This window comes from Ciconia boyciana, chromosome 3 (assembly GCF_034638445.1).
Source record: "Ciconia boyciana chromosome 3, ASM3463844v1, whole genome shotgun sequence".
NCBI classification, from domain to species: Eukaryota; Metazoa; Chordata; class Aves; order Ciconiiformes; family Ciconiidae; genus Ciconia; species Ciconia boyciana.
The window spans coordinates 115,625,033-115,641,418 of record NC_132936.1 but is presented as its reverse complement, the minus strand read 5'-3'; the positions used below and the strand labels follow the sequence as shown (position 1 = coordinate 115,641,418).

Below are 16,386 nucleotides of genomic sequence, written 5' to 3'. Positions count from 1 at the left end.
AGCTTGTCAAAACCTATTATGGTGATCACTCAGCATTTATTCCAGTCCCTTGTGATTGTTTTTGAGGTTAGACTACATACAGCCACATTTTTAAACAAAGCAAACCTAAGTGTAGATGTTCTGTAAGTATGTTTAAAAAAAAACAAAAAACAAAAAAACCCCAAACAAACAAACAAAAAAAGAAACAACTTGCAGGGCAGAAGGATCACCAAGGCAAGGGACACATTGTGGCAGGTCTACAGCTATTCTTACCAGGATATATCCCCTCCCTGCAAATTCTGAACACTAAAGTTGTAAAAATGAACTATTAAAGAATTCAAACTAGGGAAAAAAGTGCTGCTGATTCTGTCACTACACATATATGCACACACACACAGAGATAATTATTTACCAACTTATTGGGAAAAAAAATAATCTGAGTAACAGCAGTAAAAATAACAGGCTCGATCTTCCATTCCCAACTACTACGTCAGGTTACTCCACCCTATTTTCCCCAACCTCACTGCAGCTTTTAATGAGACTCAAAGCTTTATTCTGTGCTTTCACCAGTAGGAAGTCACTGTGCAATAAAACTGTTAGTGAACTGAAATTAACACAGGAGCAGACAAAGGTGTGACGTAACACTGCTACATAACCAGTATTCCAAGGAATTATTACCACGTATGTAGTACCATATATAAAACCACAATCACAACATTATTTCTGTCGAAGAGATCTTGGCAAAATACCTTTCCAGTATTTTCCTACAAGCAGCAGTCAAACTCCTCAGCAGAGATCACTGCAGATACTAAAATGCCAGCTCTACGGAGTCTACGTTATTAGTAGGGAGATCAACATACCTTCTCTTTGGAGATGGTGATCGGGACTTTGACCGACTGTCAAAACAGAATATCATCAATGCAGCTTAAAGGTCAAATGGAACTTTTATATTCAAAAAAATATGCATCTTAGACGGCAATAGAATTATTATGGGAATCTAGCCAGAAGCTCTTCAAAACGGCAAAGTATTCAAATCAACTTTTACTCTGACAGGGATTCTCAATTCATTTAGCATGGAGATTAATTTTAAGGAACTGTCTTCAGTAGAGAAAACAGGAAAAAAAGAGGTGGTACTGAGGTGAAGCTTTGAGAAAAGAATCATCACCACAGACTCCTGCTGTTTTATCAACAGCATTAATAAAGCTGAAGTCCGTTATCTGATGGATAGAAAAATTTAACAGAACTGAGCACAAAGACACAAAAAAATCAGTACTATGTTGGAAACTACAAAGAGTTAATGAAAACAAAGAGATGGGTAAGGAACATATTCCAAATAGCTGCAAAGGAAATGTTATAATCTCAGTCATATTGCAAACAGATTAGCTGGGCACCCATGTATGCAGGATTTTTTTCTAAAGGACCAGGCTCTGTTAATCATGCAAACCTAATACTGAATTCTAGATACTACTGCGGGCTTTATCTCTGTATGCTTACCTCTTAGCCGGTGAGCCAGACTTTGATCTGCCATGAGACCTAGACCTACAAGAAGAAGAAAAAACACAGCTCAGCAGGGAAGCTGGTAGCAGGCATGTTCCCACATTTGAGACAGCAAGATTCACACTAAATGTGTAAGAACTGTCATGCTGAACAGATAGAATCCTGCGAGCTTCCAGGGCTTTTCCTGCTAAGTTTCAGAAGAAAGCTTTTTAAATGGATGGTGCACATGTTGCTCTGTACTTTGGTCCCTGGCTGACTGGTGTTTGCTGATGCAGGTGGCAGGAATACATGAACAACCCAAATCCTGACCAGTATTTTCACAAAGCTAATAAAAACCCATGCTCTAAACTTGCAAGTTTTATTAGGCTTGAGTGACATCTACCACTATAGTTGAAAATGGCTCCAGGCAGCATGCTGCTACAAATATCTTCTCCTCAGTGCACTTCATCTTATATATGCACTTGCTCAAAATATTTTTTTAAATCTGTCTGAACTTAACCCTTGTGAAAAGACTGTCAAAAATGTCAGTCTTTGAGATAAGACTGCTGCACCATAAGAACACTAATACTGCCTAAAAAAATAACTTAAATTTTTAGGTTCCCAAAGGAACTGTTCTACTTTCCACATCCAAGGCTTTCCACAACTTCCAGATGTACACTTTGACGCTGTCAAACCAGAAACATCATGTAATACTTATTCAGTCTGTCTTCCTTATGAATCAAGAGCGTGTCTCTGGGTGCTATGCATTCCTTTGATTCTTCTGTAAAGAAACCATCTTTCAATTGCCTCATGTGGAAGTTTAACAGTGACTTCATTAAGAGTTAAGCACCAATATTTTGCCACTTCTCTGTACTTGTATGCCTGTAATTTCCTCTGTCTCAGTCACTTAATCTCTACTTACAATGAAAGGCGTCACACAATAGTCTAGAAATTTCACTAAATCATCCTTTACACTGCAGAAAACCATCCTGGTACTAAAAAAAGAAAACAATGGTGGTAAAATCAAGATGTTTTTCTCTTTGAGAGCCTGTTGGCTGTAGCTGTTTTCTGCTCATCACTGACAGCAAAGTGATGAGCCATGATTAAGTCACATTGGAACAACTGGTATTGTTTCACCATATCTTAGCAACAGGTAGAGAAAGTGTACCTGATCAGTGAAAGGCATTGCTCTACTGCCCCAGGGAATTTCCCTTCTGTTTTTACTAGTTTCTGGACTCTTATGTGTGAGTTTCTGCTCTTAATTGTCAAAACATCTTCTGGTTTTCATCTCTCCATTCCCTAAAAACTCCTGTCATTGCTTGCTGTTCCACTCTCAGAAAATGCCACCACCACCTCTCAGCAGTGAATCTGCCATCTTCAGCTGTAGATTTTTCCACCTTACTCCCTTCAGCTAATGCTTCGCTTTATTTTTTTGTGTTTCTTCATGGTTGACTATTGTGTTATTTACTTCAGAGAGCAGACATCAAACCAGAACAGTAGGCCTGGGAATGGGCTGGGGCAAGAGCAGTACCATCTCCTTCAGAGCAGAACTTCAATTTACCCTTGTTCTCCTATGACAGCTCGCCGAGGACATCCAATCAACCTATGTCAGCCACGCTGCCTGGACAAGGTTGCACAAGGCACAAGCTGCATTCACTTACTATGGAAGGATTAAACTACAACTTAAGAGAATGAATGACATCCTGTGTTCCGTTAAAATTTGATCATCACTCTTATAGCACATTTGTTGTTACAAAGTAACTCTGACAGGTGTTTATCTCAAAGTTAATTCCACTCCTGCAGACTGACACTGTTATTCAACAGAGCTGGAAACATCTGTAACACTCAGGGCACTAGCAAGCCCTTTACGACTTGCCTGGCTACATGCATTAATGCTTTAACACACTAGTGGAAAAGTATCCTGATTTCTCTGACAAATAATGGGAAGAATCCACAATCTTGTGTGTGCTACACAAAGAAAAAGAAAAAAAACTTTTCGGATTAATTCTAAATTTGTTCACTATGTTAGCTGTTAATGCAAACTGATCAAAACAGTACTTGTGATGACCATCAGGACCTGAAATCATTGATATGTAAAACAATAAAAAGAGAAAGAACAATCTTCTGCACTGCTTTTTAAAACTACAGACCCCTAAGTTAGTGGAGAGAAAACACAGCTTTTTCTGAAAATGTTAACAGCTGTTAGAAAGCCTAAACAGACTTTTAAGCAACTTTTACTAAGTATGTGCAGTCACGGAAGAGATCTTACCTGCTTCGGGGCCATGTAACAGATCTGGATCTAGATCTGGATCTTGATCTAGACCTGAAATAAAGAATTAAGACAAATTAAAACAAAATCAAAGAAGTCAACTCAACCAGAAGTGATGACAATTACAGCACTACTTAGATTAATGTCTACATGTTGAACTTAAAACCTACGTGATCATTGGACGTTTTAGACATCAAAATTCATCATGAGATATGCAGCTGTATAGGGTCTCAAGGCTAATTGTATTACCATGCCTGTAAATTCGACTAGGATAATCAGAAACATTTTAAAGCATGATAAAGTCTGATTTCTAGAGGTGAACACCTTTCAGAGTCTGCTATCCAATACCTTTTTGAATCCCCTAACTAAAACAAAAAACAACAACAAAAACAAAACACACAACCTATTAAAAATTACTACTAATTACCTTGATCTCTTCAAGGAACCCGATCGGGACCGGCGGGGGGACACAGACCTAGACCTACGAGGAGAAACAGACCGGGACCTACGATAGGAAGCTGACCTGGACCTGCAAAGAAGTGAATTAAAGAGTTGTACAAGTGTAGCTTTTTCTAAGCAAAAGAAGCAAATAGGAACAAAAGACAAACTTAAGCACACCTCCTACCACGACTCCGACTGCGTGACCGAGAATACCTTCTTCCTCGGGACCTCGAACGGGATCTAGACCGGGACCTGGTTTTAGGTTAGAGAAAACAGGTATCAGGAAACAGCTGCAGCAATCAGTGCACGTGAGGCCCTGCTGAAGTCAAAACTGATTTCAGACAACTAAAGAACTAGCATCTGTCAGTTGGAAAAATCTCTGGGCCTACTTGTCTTGAGCATTTTACTACCTAGAAAAATGTTAAAAGCTGAATTACATTGCAGAATTACATTAGAATAGAAAACACTGTAATGCGTATTTAAAATAAACCTTGCAAGTTTGCAGGTCGACCCTCTTTGGCCCAAGGTCTAGCAGATCTAGACGATCTAGAAGTATCTATAGCCGATCGCTGCATCTAGGTGTTCTCTTCAATCTAACGACGATCAAACTGACAGCCCAATGAGCCAGGGTGAGGCTTGATTGACGCAAGAAGATTTTTCTAGGTGGGAATGTGGTCAATCTGGTGTTCCTCTTTCTAAACCGGAGGGGGGCCCCAATTGAAAGCCAAATTTACTGTTACGGCGATCACCGTCTCAAATTTTCTGCCCTTAAAGAATAAGGTGAAGCTACGTGTAGATGGCTCGAGGGGATCTGGCCTCTTATGCTGATCACCTCAAGGTCTAGGAGGATCTTAAGTGTCGGATTTGCAAGGCGCCTCAGCATGAAATCTTAAGGCTCGTGACATTCTGAATCAAGGCGACTGACTCAAACGAAGAAACCTGAAAGGTTTTGACCAGGTTGATTATTAAGATATTAACATTTTATAGAAATAGCAACAAATTGTAATATACACCTATACATTTATTCTAGCGTTAAAGTTTAAAGAAAACTGGCGTAACATTCTGTTCTTTGCTAACAAGAGCTACACAAAAGTGAACTGGTGAAGCAACCCAGCCACTCTGGCCCCACACGTACCTGCTCCTCCTTCGGCGACTATAGCGGTGACAATCATAAGCATAGTGGCCTTTCTCACCACACTCATAGCATCTGTCATTAGGGTCAAAGGGGCGCCGTGCAGGAGGCCTGTCATAACGGGAGCGACGAGGCATCCCTGTTGACACTTCCACTCTAACCCTGGAGCCACATATCACCCTGCAACAAGTCCATGATGGCTCTAAGTTAATCGTTACTGTTTATGGCAGAACTACAAAAAGGAGAAGAAACAGAGAGAAAACCCCGATTCTCTCTCTGGTTTTAAAATCGGCTGTAGCTCCTGCAAACATCTGAAATGCACACGTACTTCCCATCAAGTCCACGGACAGCATCTTCAGCATCCCTCGGGTCTTCAAACTCCACGAAGGCAAACCCCGGCGGGTTCCTCGCGATCCACACGGTTCTCAGGGGCCCGTAGTAGCTGAAGGCTCTCTCCAGCTCGCCTTTTCCCGCGCCCGTGCCCAGGTTCCCCACGTACACCTTGGTCTCTGCTGGGAGCGAAGCCAGCGTCAGAGTAAGAGGCGGGCTCACGCAGCGCCCCCGAAACAGCTGCCCCGCCCCGCCCCCCCCCCCCCCGGGCGCCGCCATCTTGTTTGCGCGGCCCGCTCCCGCCTTCACCACGAGCAGCGGCACGCGCGGGCGCACCCCCTCCCCCACGGCCGCTGACGCAAAATGGCGGCGGCGACAACGGCAGCAACGGCCGCCTCGCCTTCCTTCCCCCTCACCGACCGCCGGCCGCTCCGCTGCCCGCGGTAATCGCCCCTTCCGCGCACCTCCCTCACCCTCCCCTCCGCGCAGCCGCCCGCCACTCGCGACGCGCCAGGAACTCACCGCCTCCATAGCGGCCGTAACGCGACATCCTAACGGCTCCGCCAACCGCCTCTCCGCGCGCACGCGCCGCCGCCCGCGCCTGCCCCCTGCCTTCCTCTCCCTCCTCCCCCAGGCGGCGCGGGGCTGCGGCGTGAGGCGGCGCGCATGCGCGCGAGGGGTGGTGCGCGCCAGGGGGCAGGGCGGGCAGTGGGGCGCCGGTTGCCACGGCGACGGCGGGGTGCGGCTGCTGGCGCCTGAGGGGGACAGAGGGCGGGAAGCGCCAGGGCCGGCGCGGGAGGCGGCCTCGGGGGTCGCCCGGTAGCCGCTGCGCCACCGGGGGGGGGGGTTCCGGCAGCGATGGGTTCCCGTGGTGAGCGAACGGGACCGCAGCGGGAAGCCGACTCCGGAGCGGAGGCCAGCAGCGCCTGAGAAGCACCCTTCCCCAGGGCGGAGGGAAGCGCTTCAGGCCTGTGCCGATCTCCCGAAAGGGCGCTGTAGGCTTAGGAAGGCGGTGCAGCAATACCAGCGGAGCTGTTCTCACCAGAAAAGCGGCTTTTGTGTCCCGAATGGCGTATTTACGACTTGATCTGCGCCAGGAGCTTCCACTAGTACAGTTACTTGAGTTGGGAGAGTTGCACCTCTTTGTGACCGTGATTAAGGTTAAATTTACGGTGGGAAAGGTGTAGTAACTGCCCACGATAGTGACCTGTATCTATAAGATATGGCTTAGATGACAGGATAAAAAAATACTTAAGGGCTTCGTGGTTCAGAACAATTAAGTAACTACACTGGCAACAATGGAGAAAAAAAAATCAGTAGGGACTGAGCCTAGCAAGAACTAAAACCGAAGATGTTTGGAGTATTTTGTTCAAAAGGGACTGTGAACAAGCTGCCCTCCAGTCTGTCATCCAGAAGGAGACCAGTTAGGAAGCTATTTAGACCGTAAACAACTAAAATGTGTTATGCACATAAATAGGTAAAAACAAACCACATTCCTTCTTTCCAGTGCTTTTCTTTCAAACGGAAGCTAAGATTTCCCATTGTGTTGCTTGCTCTTATAGCGAAAACAATTAGATTTGCTAATCCCTGCTTTCTAATAAACAAACTATAACTCTGGAAGAGAACAGTAGCTGAATACAGTGGCATAAGCCATTCATAAATAATCCCCATTATCTGTGGAAGTTGAATTGAAACGTCACAAAAAAAAAAAAAGGAAATTACCTCCTTAAGCCTGCAAAATAAAACTATCTCGTTTTATACCCTTGATATTTTTTCTCTTACGCTCACAAAATCATCGCATGCTTGCTTTCACTTAAATTACTGAAATGAGGGCAGCTTGTTTGCTTCATCCATACTAAGTTTTTCATTAGCGGTAAAATAGAGCAGCTTTCTGAGGGGGGAAATCAAGTTTCTCGCTCTCACAGCTTCACAGGAAAGCTTGTAAAGACAACTCAAAACTAGGGAGCAAAAATATCTTATTTTTAAGGAGCAGATACACACAGCATGCATCTATACCTATTTATGCACACAGATTGCTTGAAGAGGCTTGAGCCATGGTTTTGCGTACTCAAGTTAGCAAACTCACAAGCACTAGCAGCAGCATCGGCAAACCCAACTTAATTAAGGCAGAACACCAGGTGGATTTAAGTGCTACACGCCCCGCCTCCTTGTTTTGCAATCTGGCCTCATATATATAAATCTATATATCATTTATGTGCACACCCATATTTATAGAACACTCCAGATCTGAGCATTTCCCTGCCTCAGGAGCCTTAAATTTCGTGCTTAAAAAACCCCTAAACTGTGGCGGGGGAGGATGTTCAGTTGCAGCAGGAAGCGGCGGTCCCGCCAGGGAGCGCAGGGGGCCGGGCCGGGGCAGGCTCCCAGGCGCCCTGGGCAGGGTCAGGAACCGAGCGGCGGGCGGCCATCGTAGTCGGTGAGTGGGGATGCGGGTGCAGGGGCGGGGTAGACCCGGGGTGCTCCCCCCTCCTGCCCCCGTGGAGCCTGGCTGCTGCAGCGGCGGGAGCCGGGCGGCTCATCTTGCCTGGTCCAGGTCGCTGCCTGCGCTGCCCGTCCCGCCGCGTGCTGCTTCAGCTGGGAGCAGGCAGGCGGGATGGCAGCGCCACGGAACCTGGAGGGAACGAAGGAGGGAGCTTCCTCCAGCCCTTTGTCCTCTCTCCACTGCGCTGTCCCCGTCTCTCTCCAGCCCCTTTCGCGGAGGGATACTGGGATGGGGACAAATGCTTGTGTGGCCGCAAGCTGAGACAGGTGTGGCTTTGCTGTCATTACCAGTAGTGCAACTGGTACGGGGAAAAGAGTGGAACAGCACTTGCTGCTCGTCCTACCGTAGGGGATGAGGATAGAGCCTGGATCCGGGTGGATAACGCTCATCCACAGGCAGTGGAAGGGCTTGGACTCAAGGGATGTGCCAGTACACAGAGCAAAGGCAGTAAACTTCTGCCCTCAAGGGACAGGGATCCCGAAGGTTTTGTAAGAGGGCAGAGCAATAAATTGAATGTTTAATGCAATGGGAAAGTGTTAAGTTAGCAGAACAGTGATTTTTGAGGCTTCATTTTGTGCCTTTAAAAACAAGTGAACTGGGTGGGAAATTACAGAACTGCAGCAATATGAAAACCACTTGTGTGAATGTTTGCTTTTAAAAAAAGCAAATTGTGCTTAAGACTGTCTCATCCCACTCGGTGGGTTGCAAGATGGATGAATCTTTTTGATTCCCCGAGGGTTTGTGTACCGACAAAAGCCGATCTCTGCTCGGCAGAGCCGCGTGGTCGGTAGAGTCATGACAATGACTCAGAGGAACAGTCTGGCCAGCAACTTTATTAACTGGCAAATTCAACAAACGGACAAACAACGAACTGGCGAGCTCAACAAACGAACAGAGGCAATTTGGCAATGGAGCTATTTTCTGGGCAACCTGTCACAATTTATCCCAAACTTACACATATTGGAAGAGTGGAGGAAGAGAGAAGCGAGAAAAGGAAAGGAGAAGAGAGGAGGAAAGAGAAAGAAAAAGTATCACCACCCTTGGATCCCGCGATGACGACGACAGACATGGCAATCCTCCAGTGGTGGGCACACGCGTGGTTCCCTGGAGGGTGTGTCTTTTATAAGCTAATCCCTGCCTCCAGGTATGCCCCTTCAAGACTTACGTGGTTCTTGTTCTAGAAAGTTCTCAATCTTCTGCGCAGGCACTGGGAGAGGGGGATGGTTGTGAGGGGTCTCTGGGGTGGTCGCAAGCCCCTTCCTCAGATCAACTCTGTGTGACCTCTGGCCATAGATGGTAAGGTCCGGCAGAACCCGGAACCGCGCATCCTCCGATGCACTCTCCATGTCCCTCTCCCCCTCTCCCCCACCCTGTGCTCCTCGACCTGCCGTCGCCATGCAAATAGCGTCTCACCTCGCCACAATGTTTGAGACATTAACTCTTTCAGTCTCTCACACCACCGCGTGGCTCAAACATTTATATAATCTTCATCTAGGGCGACAATTTTCACATAGAGAAGATTGAGAAGACATAGTTTGCAAAATCGTACATTTTCAATGAGAGTTGGCGGAGGGTCCTTGATTTTGTCTTCCAGGGTGGTGATATGTACATAGTGAACAGCAGGAGAAAAGAATGAAAGCAGAAGCAAGCAGATGGGTAATCATACATTAAACAATAGCTATGCCAGTCATAATGAACAGAAATCCAGCCAACAGGGTTATTCCAATTTGCATTAACCATTTCCCCCACCCCATGAGTCCCCAGGATTGTAGGAGGGAAGCGAACCAAGATCCAGGTGCATGCCCATTGAAACAGTCTTTCGGTTGGAGTGATCTAAATAGTTCAGCAGCTTGGTCAGCAATTTCTTTCATTTTGGTCCGTGCTGCCTCTACAGTAGTACTGATGTTGTGAGTGTAGTAGTAGTAGTAGAGTGCAGTAGTACTGGAGTTGTGAGATGGACAATGTTATACAACATTCTCCATCACTTAAATTCAAGATGGAGGTTTTTGGGGCTTTTGCCACTTCCCAGCGCACTCGCCAGGGAGGGGCGGTGAAACTGAAAACATGAGATGGACATAAGGATGGGATGACTAATCCACATTTCAGACCAGCGTGATACTTCAATGTTAAGCAGGAATAAAATTTCCCATTAGAACATCCCCAAACGAGTCCCAAGGGGGCCGGGTATATGCTAATTTTACAGGTATGTCAAGTTTTGCAGTGAGCGGCAGGCTCTGCAAAGGGTAGCCTGTACGGGGTATGCCGCAATACCTGACTCTACCATAAGTCTTGTTGCACAGAACATCCCGGTTTCTATATCTGCGGGAAGGATAAACCCAACAAATACACATGTCCCTTATCAGAACCCTTACTCTCTCCAAGAGCCAGGTTTTGGGGGGCGTCCCCAGGACCTGTGTTATAGTTAAGAACTTCTCCAAGTTATACATACTATTGGGTAATGCAACAAAAACCACCACCAACAACAACAAATCTCAATCCTTGTTCAGTTGACTGGGGAAGGGCAACACATATCCCTTGGTCAGTTCTGTTCCAGATTCTAGTAAACACATGAATTAGTTCCCACACAAGCTTCTAAGGAATATGGTTTCCACTTCCCCCGTGTCCTCCTTTCCCGGAGGAGAGGAGGACCACCATCTACGTGAGAAATCATAGTTCCCACACAAGGCTCGAAGGAATATGGTTTCCACTCCCCCCCATGTCCTCCTTTCCTGGAGGAGAGGAGGACCACCATCCATGTGAGAAATAGTAAATACATATTAGGGCTATTATTATAACATTGGCGGTACTCATCGAGGTCCAGCACTCCTCCGACGAGATCACTATGTTTTAGCAGGTGATGGTCTGGTTCTCCCCCTGCAAAAGAAAAGGAAAACTCTGTCCCTTTTCAGACCGGTTTTAAAAGCAACGGATTATCAGGAGGTCTTCCGAGGGGCAGGCCTTTTAAAAGCCAATTGTCTAATCTGGTTCTCCTAGCCGTGGCTTTACCCCTTTGTTCCCCTCCAGAGACTCCCACGTTGCGCCTATAACTGATCAGCTCCTGCACAACCCCTCCCCAGGTGAGGGGTAATTCCATTGGAGTGGACTGCGTTTGGTTTCTCCCTGGTGTTAGCATTTCTGTTAAACGCTCCTGAATTGGGAGCGCTGCCCTTAGGCAGTCCTGGATTTGTATGGCATGTAGCTTCAGGGGATCAGGAAGGCCTTTTATCAGGGGTTTCATTCGATTGGGGTCGGCTTTTAGCAACATTGGGGAGGGCGGATGGGGTATTAACTGCCTGTCATGCATGAGCTGGAGGCAGGCGGCTTTCTGCACGCTCTCGGTAATTTGATCCAGTCCCAGAGTGGGGATGGTCACCGGATCTCCCCGTTCCAAGGGGTCTAGCCCTCCAGCCCAGTATGCTGCCCTTTGAGTTAGGGACTAGGGGCCTCGAGTGTCGGGGACAGTTAGAAACACACCTGGACCCCAGTATCCCTGAGCCTCCTCCTCAGAAAGTTTAATTCTGTCCCCCCCCTGTGAGGGAGACCCTCCACATATGCCATCTCCGTTTCTCTAGGGAGCCTACTATATCTATCTTGTAATTTTGCCAATTCAGTTGCCCTATAGGGTATTTCTTTCATTATGATTTCCGGCACGGTATCAGCACCCCCTTCATATTGAAATTCCATTTTAATAAGTGGGTGAAGTTGGGGAGCAGTTCTCTCATCATGTTGGCACTTTGCCTGTTCCATTTCCTCCCAGGGGTAGTGGCCAGCTACCCCCCTGTCAACTAGCTTGCGTTCCTTAGAGTGGAGTGCCCACACTGGCTCTCCAGATCCTGCCTCCACTAGTGCCAACCGCAACCCACGCTCTCTGACAAAAGCATCACGCAACCGATTCGCTGCCGTTTCCGCTCACACCCATTTTTTCTGCTCAGCTTCTAGCTCCACTTGCAAGCTTTTAACCAAATCTTGTAACGATTCGCTCGCCTCTCGCTCAGCCCGTTTTACCATGCACTTATACTTCTGCGCTGCCATCAGCGCAGCTACTAAAACACCCAAAACAACAGCTTTTAACAACTCTAACAAAGGGGAGCAGTCCAGATCAGGCTGAACCCGGGAAGCCATGATCATCTGCCAGAGGACTCGGACTCAGCCGATTCACATCCTCCCTTCTCGAGTCAATTGATATCCCCTCCGTGTTCCTCTCACTGATCAAGTCAGGGAATCCCACTTCTGACACCAAATTAATGTCTCATCCCACTCGGTGGGTTGCAAGATGGGTGAATCTTTTCGATTCCCCAATGGTTTGTGTACCGACAAAAGCCGATCTCTGCTTGGCAGAGCCACATGGTTGGTAGAGTCACGACAATGACTCAGAGGAACAGTCTGGCCAGCTATTAACTGGCCAATTCCACAAACGGACAGACTTAACGAACTGGCGAGCTCAACAAACGAACAGAGGCAATTTGGCAATGGAGCTATTTTCCAGGCAAGCCGTCACAATTTATCCCAAACTTGCCTATATTGGAAGAGTGGAGGAAGAGAGAAGTGAGAAAAGGAAAGGAGAAGAGAGGAGGAAAAAGAAAAAGTATCACCACCCTTGGATCCCGTGATGACGACGACAGACATGGCAATCCTCCAGTGGTGGGCGCATGCATGGTTCCCTGGAGGGTGTGTCTTTTATAAGCTAATCCCCGCCTTCAGGACTTACATGGTTCTTGTTCTAGAAAGTTCTCAATCTTCTGCACAGGCGCTGGGGGAGGGGGGTGGTCGTGAGGGGTCTCTGGGGTGGTCACAAGCCCCTTCCTCAGATCAACTCTGTGTGACCTCTGGCCATAGATGGTAAGGTCCGGCAGAACCCGGAACCGCGCATCCTCCAATGCGCTCTCCACGTCCCAGACGTCCCGCTCTCACTCTCCCCCATCCCATGCTCGCCGACCTGTCTCGCCTCACCACAATGTTTGAGACATTAACTCTTTCAGTCTCTCACAAAGACGAATGGAAGATCTTTACCTGGAGGCAAACTCAGTTCTGATGTGAAGGGCAAAGCAAAAGGATTCATTGCTTCGGCTAATTGCTCTGGCTGTTTTCTAGGTTCTGGATGTAGGAAATATGAATGACTGGCAGAGGAAAAGCGCTCTAGACTGGGAGACGTATGTGAACAAAATGGTGAAAGTTGCTGCAATTGAGAGACATGAATATGAAGGATGGGTCTTAACAGTTGATCCAGTTTCTGCCAGGTAAGTACCAAAGCTTTTGTTTCTGTAAAGCTAAGAGAAAACAAGTTTTTCAGGAAGAGAAAAGATCCCAAGACTGAAGCAAACTTATTTGGAGCAAAAACTGCATATTGGGGCTGTGTCCTGTTTTTTTAATTGGCAAGGACTAAGAGAAAGCAATATTGTAATTGATGAAGCCAGTTCACCTAAATGCATATTGGGGCTGTGTCCTGTTTTTTTAATTGGCAAGGACTAAGAGAAAGCAATATTGTAATTGATGAAGCCAGTTCACCTAAATCCACTTTAATCTCATGCAAAGGACTGATAAGTTTGGGGAATGGATAATACCTGGATTCATGCTGACTTTATTGTGGACCTGAGGTTAGTACTTTAAATGATATCCATGTGTTTAGGACCACTTTTAATAATATACCAAGCCCTTCTTCACAAAGACAGCAGGAATGCAGGAATGTTTTTAGTGCTTTAGGTGTTGAAATCCTTATCCTCTGTCCAGAGTTCTCACATCAATGCCCTGCTTTCCCCTCCAGCTGGACACCCATAAGGGTGTAGTGGCTGCTTTGGAGAGGAAGCAGGGAAAATCAGCAAGGGCACTGGACAGAAAGTGGTACCATAGGTCTCTAGTATCTTGAGTAACTTGAAAACGGTTTGAAAAGCAGAACGCACCAGGGAATAGGCAGAAATTTGACTGCCAGATCTGACTGCCAGACTGCCACTCCTTGCTGCCAGAGCTTTTTCATACCTTTTTGGTTGTCAGCTTGTCCCACATGAGCACAAGATGGAAGCTAGAAACTAAAACATCCAGCTTCTGATGTGTTTCAGAAGAATTGGTTGTTGCTTCAACTCTGGAGTAGCTCTGATACTCTAATCTTCTCTTGGAGTTGCTTATCATTTTGGTAGGAAACGTGTGTGCACCTGTGAGTGATTCTGGGGAGGGCCCAGGCTAAAATCAAGGCATATTTCGTTGCACATTTCCCAAAAAGTAATTACTTCCACTAATGGTGGCAACAGTAGATTAGCAAAGTGCTGGCATCAAATCCTGGAATTTTTCTTCCCTCAAGAGGAAGAAAATAGTTTCTGATCCTCTTCATTGATATATGGGGAAGAGATCCTAGAAATATAACAAGCTGCCTTCCTACCTGTATTTTAGGACTTCTGGGATGTAAGTGCCCTTGGGAAAAGACCAGGCTGAACCTGCTGTGGTGTGTTCCCATTGTAATACTCAAGCTATAGTTTTCAGTTAAGAAACTAGCAAGGCTCATTTAAAAAAAAAATTATTCTTTTAGTAATGATCAATAATTAAATATTAATAATTTGTCATTAAAAGGTTCTGATGTTAGCTGCCACCATTGCCTTCAGCATTCGAAGTGCTGAATGTATGAAGGTATCGTTTTTGAACGTTGGAAGACTTGAGGTTCTTCAGCAAGGTTGGGAATGCTGCACAAAAATATTTAGATTCCCAGGCCTGATTTTAATGTATACTTTGCTTTTTTAAAGTAGCATTTTGCTTGATAGTATCTAGAGTAGTTTCAAATTCAAGGCCAGAAGTTACCCACAAAGCTCCACATTTTTGGTATTTTAAGGGTATAGCAGCATGCTTTTCAAGAATGCTGTGTACTTGATATTGCCCAAATACCTGGGTTACACTGATGCTAATGAGCACTCATTTCCAAGAATCTTGGCCTGTGTTTCTCAGTCTTAAGTACAGTGACTCATACATCCTTCGTTCCTTGGCAGTATTGTCCTTGCAACATTCCTGGAGAATGAAAAAGTGTCCATATCTGTTGTCTTGGGCCATGCTGTCCAGGAGGTTGAAATACTGAAAGAAGGGGATGATGAAATGAAGCAACGGCTTTCTTGCATATTTGCACCTGAAGAAAGCAAAGCCTACAGCCCAGAGGAACTTGAAAAGAGGAAGAATGACTTGAAGACTTGGCTAGAAACAAACCACATCCCGGTAACAGAGCAAGGTGAATCGGGAAGAACACTATGTGTGGCGGGGGTATTGACTGTTGACCCACCATACGGCCCAGAAGAGTGCAGCAGCTCCAATGAGATTATTCTGTCTCGGGTTCAAGGCTTGATACAGGGCTATCTTGAAAAACAACAGTGATGTCTGCTGTTTAAAGCAGTTGTCTTTAGGAATGGGTCTACCCACCCTATTTTAGGAACTGTCCTGGGTATCAGTATTCACTATTTGGAAAAATGCTGGGTTTAGGTAGTTTTGTCTTATTTTTCTATGTTAAGAAAGGGATAAAACAAGCAGTATAAACTAAAAGCATGAAGCATTTTCCATGCACTATTTTTTATTAAAAGCAAGCCATTGGATGATGATGATGTATTAAACCAATACATTGGTTTACTATATCAGTATTAAGCTGATCTATCAGTTTAGTAAGTATTTTTTGTAACAGTATTGTGAAAGACGATAGATGATAAATTTAAACCACGTTTTCCTCTGCCTTTAAAATTAATTATCTAGTGGTGTAGGCATGTTTATTTGAACTGCTTACCAGATTTTTTTTTTTTCCCCGGAAGGAGAATTGTGACACTTGGACTTCCCAAACCAGATAAAGAAATTGTTCAGGAAGCTGCTTTGTTTTTTTTCCCCTCAACTGTTCTCCGGTTTTAGAACACGAGTTACAGTGTAGGTCCAAGTTTGTAAAACTATTAGAGAAAGTTAGTAGGCAAATAGCAGGTTTTAGAAACATTTCCTATCTATATTTGTTATTTTAGAGCAGCAGTGATTGGAAGACCTTTGTTCCGCAGAAAGAACATTTCTTGCAGTTCAATAAGTTTGTGTTTCTTAATGCTTTGTTTCTAGCTTATGGCAACACACAATACAAGAACTATTATGTGATTGTTCCTGAGATTATTAATCTAGTCAGGAGCCTTTAGAGCCCTCATTTATCTCTTAGTGTATTGATTTGTTGTGTCTTATTATGAGATAGCACCAAAACACATTAGTATGCTCAAATGCATTTGAAAAGTCTGTCTAACCCTCGTTAATAAAAGGCCTTCCTCA

The 16,386-nt window shown here is 45.4% G+C and overlaps 2 protein-coding genes across 5 annotated transcripts in view; one reads left to right on the top strand and one right to left on the bottom strand.

Annotated features, from left to right (window-relative positions):
• Window positions 1–6,306, bottom strand: part of SRSF7 (serine and arginine rich splicing factor 7) — a 6,777-nt gene extending 471 nt beyond the window's left edge. The window contains exons 1-8 of one of the 3 annotated variants that reach the window (XM_072857233.1): window positions 6,150–6,306; window positions 5,626–5,809; window positions 5,301–5,477; window positions 4,343–4,417; window positions 4,152–4,253; window positions 3,725–3,778; window positions 1,474–1,518; window positions 840–875 (exon numbers count right to left, since the gene is read on the bottom strand). In XM_072857233.1, coding sequence (XP_072713334.1) covers window positions 840–875; window positions 1,474–1,518; window positions 3,725–3,778; window positions 4,152–4,253; window positions 4,343–4,417; window positions 5,301–5,477; window positions 5,626–5,809; window positions 6,150–6,177 — 701 coding nt within the window. In that variant the 5' untranslated portion in view covers window positions 6,178–6,306. The remainder of the gene's footprint in view (window positions 1–839; window positions 876–1,473; window positions 1,519–3,724; window positions 3,779–4,151; window positions 4,254–4,342; window positions 4,418–5,300; window positions 5,478–5,625; window positions 5,810–6,149) is intronic. The other 2 variants (XM_072857234.1, XM_072857235.1) reach the window with 2 other exon arrangements.
• On the top strand, window positions 5,967–16,386 carry GEMIN6 (gem nuclear organelle associated protein 6). 2 transcript variants are annotated; one of them, XM_072857237.1, is made up of 3 exons: window positions 5,967–6,070; window positions 13,222–13,367; window positions 15,099–16,386. In XM_072857237.1, exons 2-3 carry the CDS (start codon window positions 13,240–13,242, stop codon window positions 15,472–15,474), a joined length of 504 nt encoding a protein of 167 aa, XP_072713338.1. In that variant the 5' UTR covers window positions 5,967–6,070; window positions 13,222–13,239; the 3' UTR covers window positions 15,475–16,386. The 2 variants fall into 2 exon arrangements, with proteins under 2 accessions (XP_072713338.1, XP_072713337.1); XM_072857236.1 differs by lacking the exon at window positions 5,967–6,070 and adding an exon at window positions 7,919–8,064.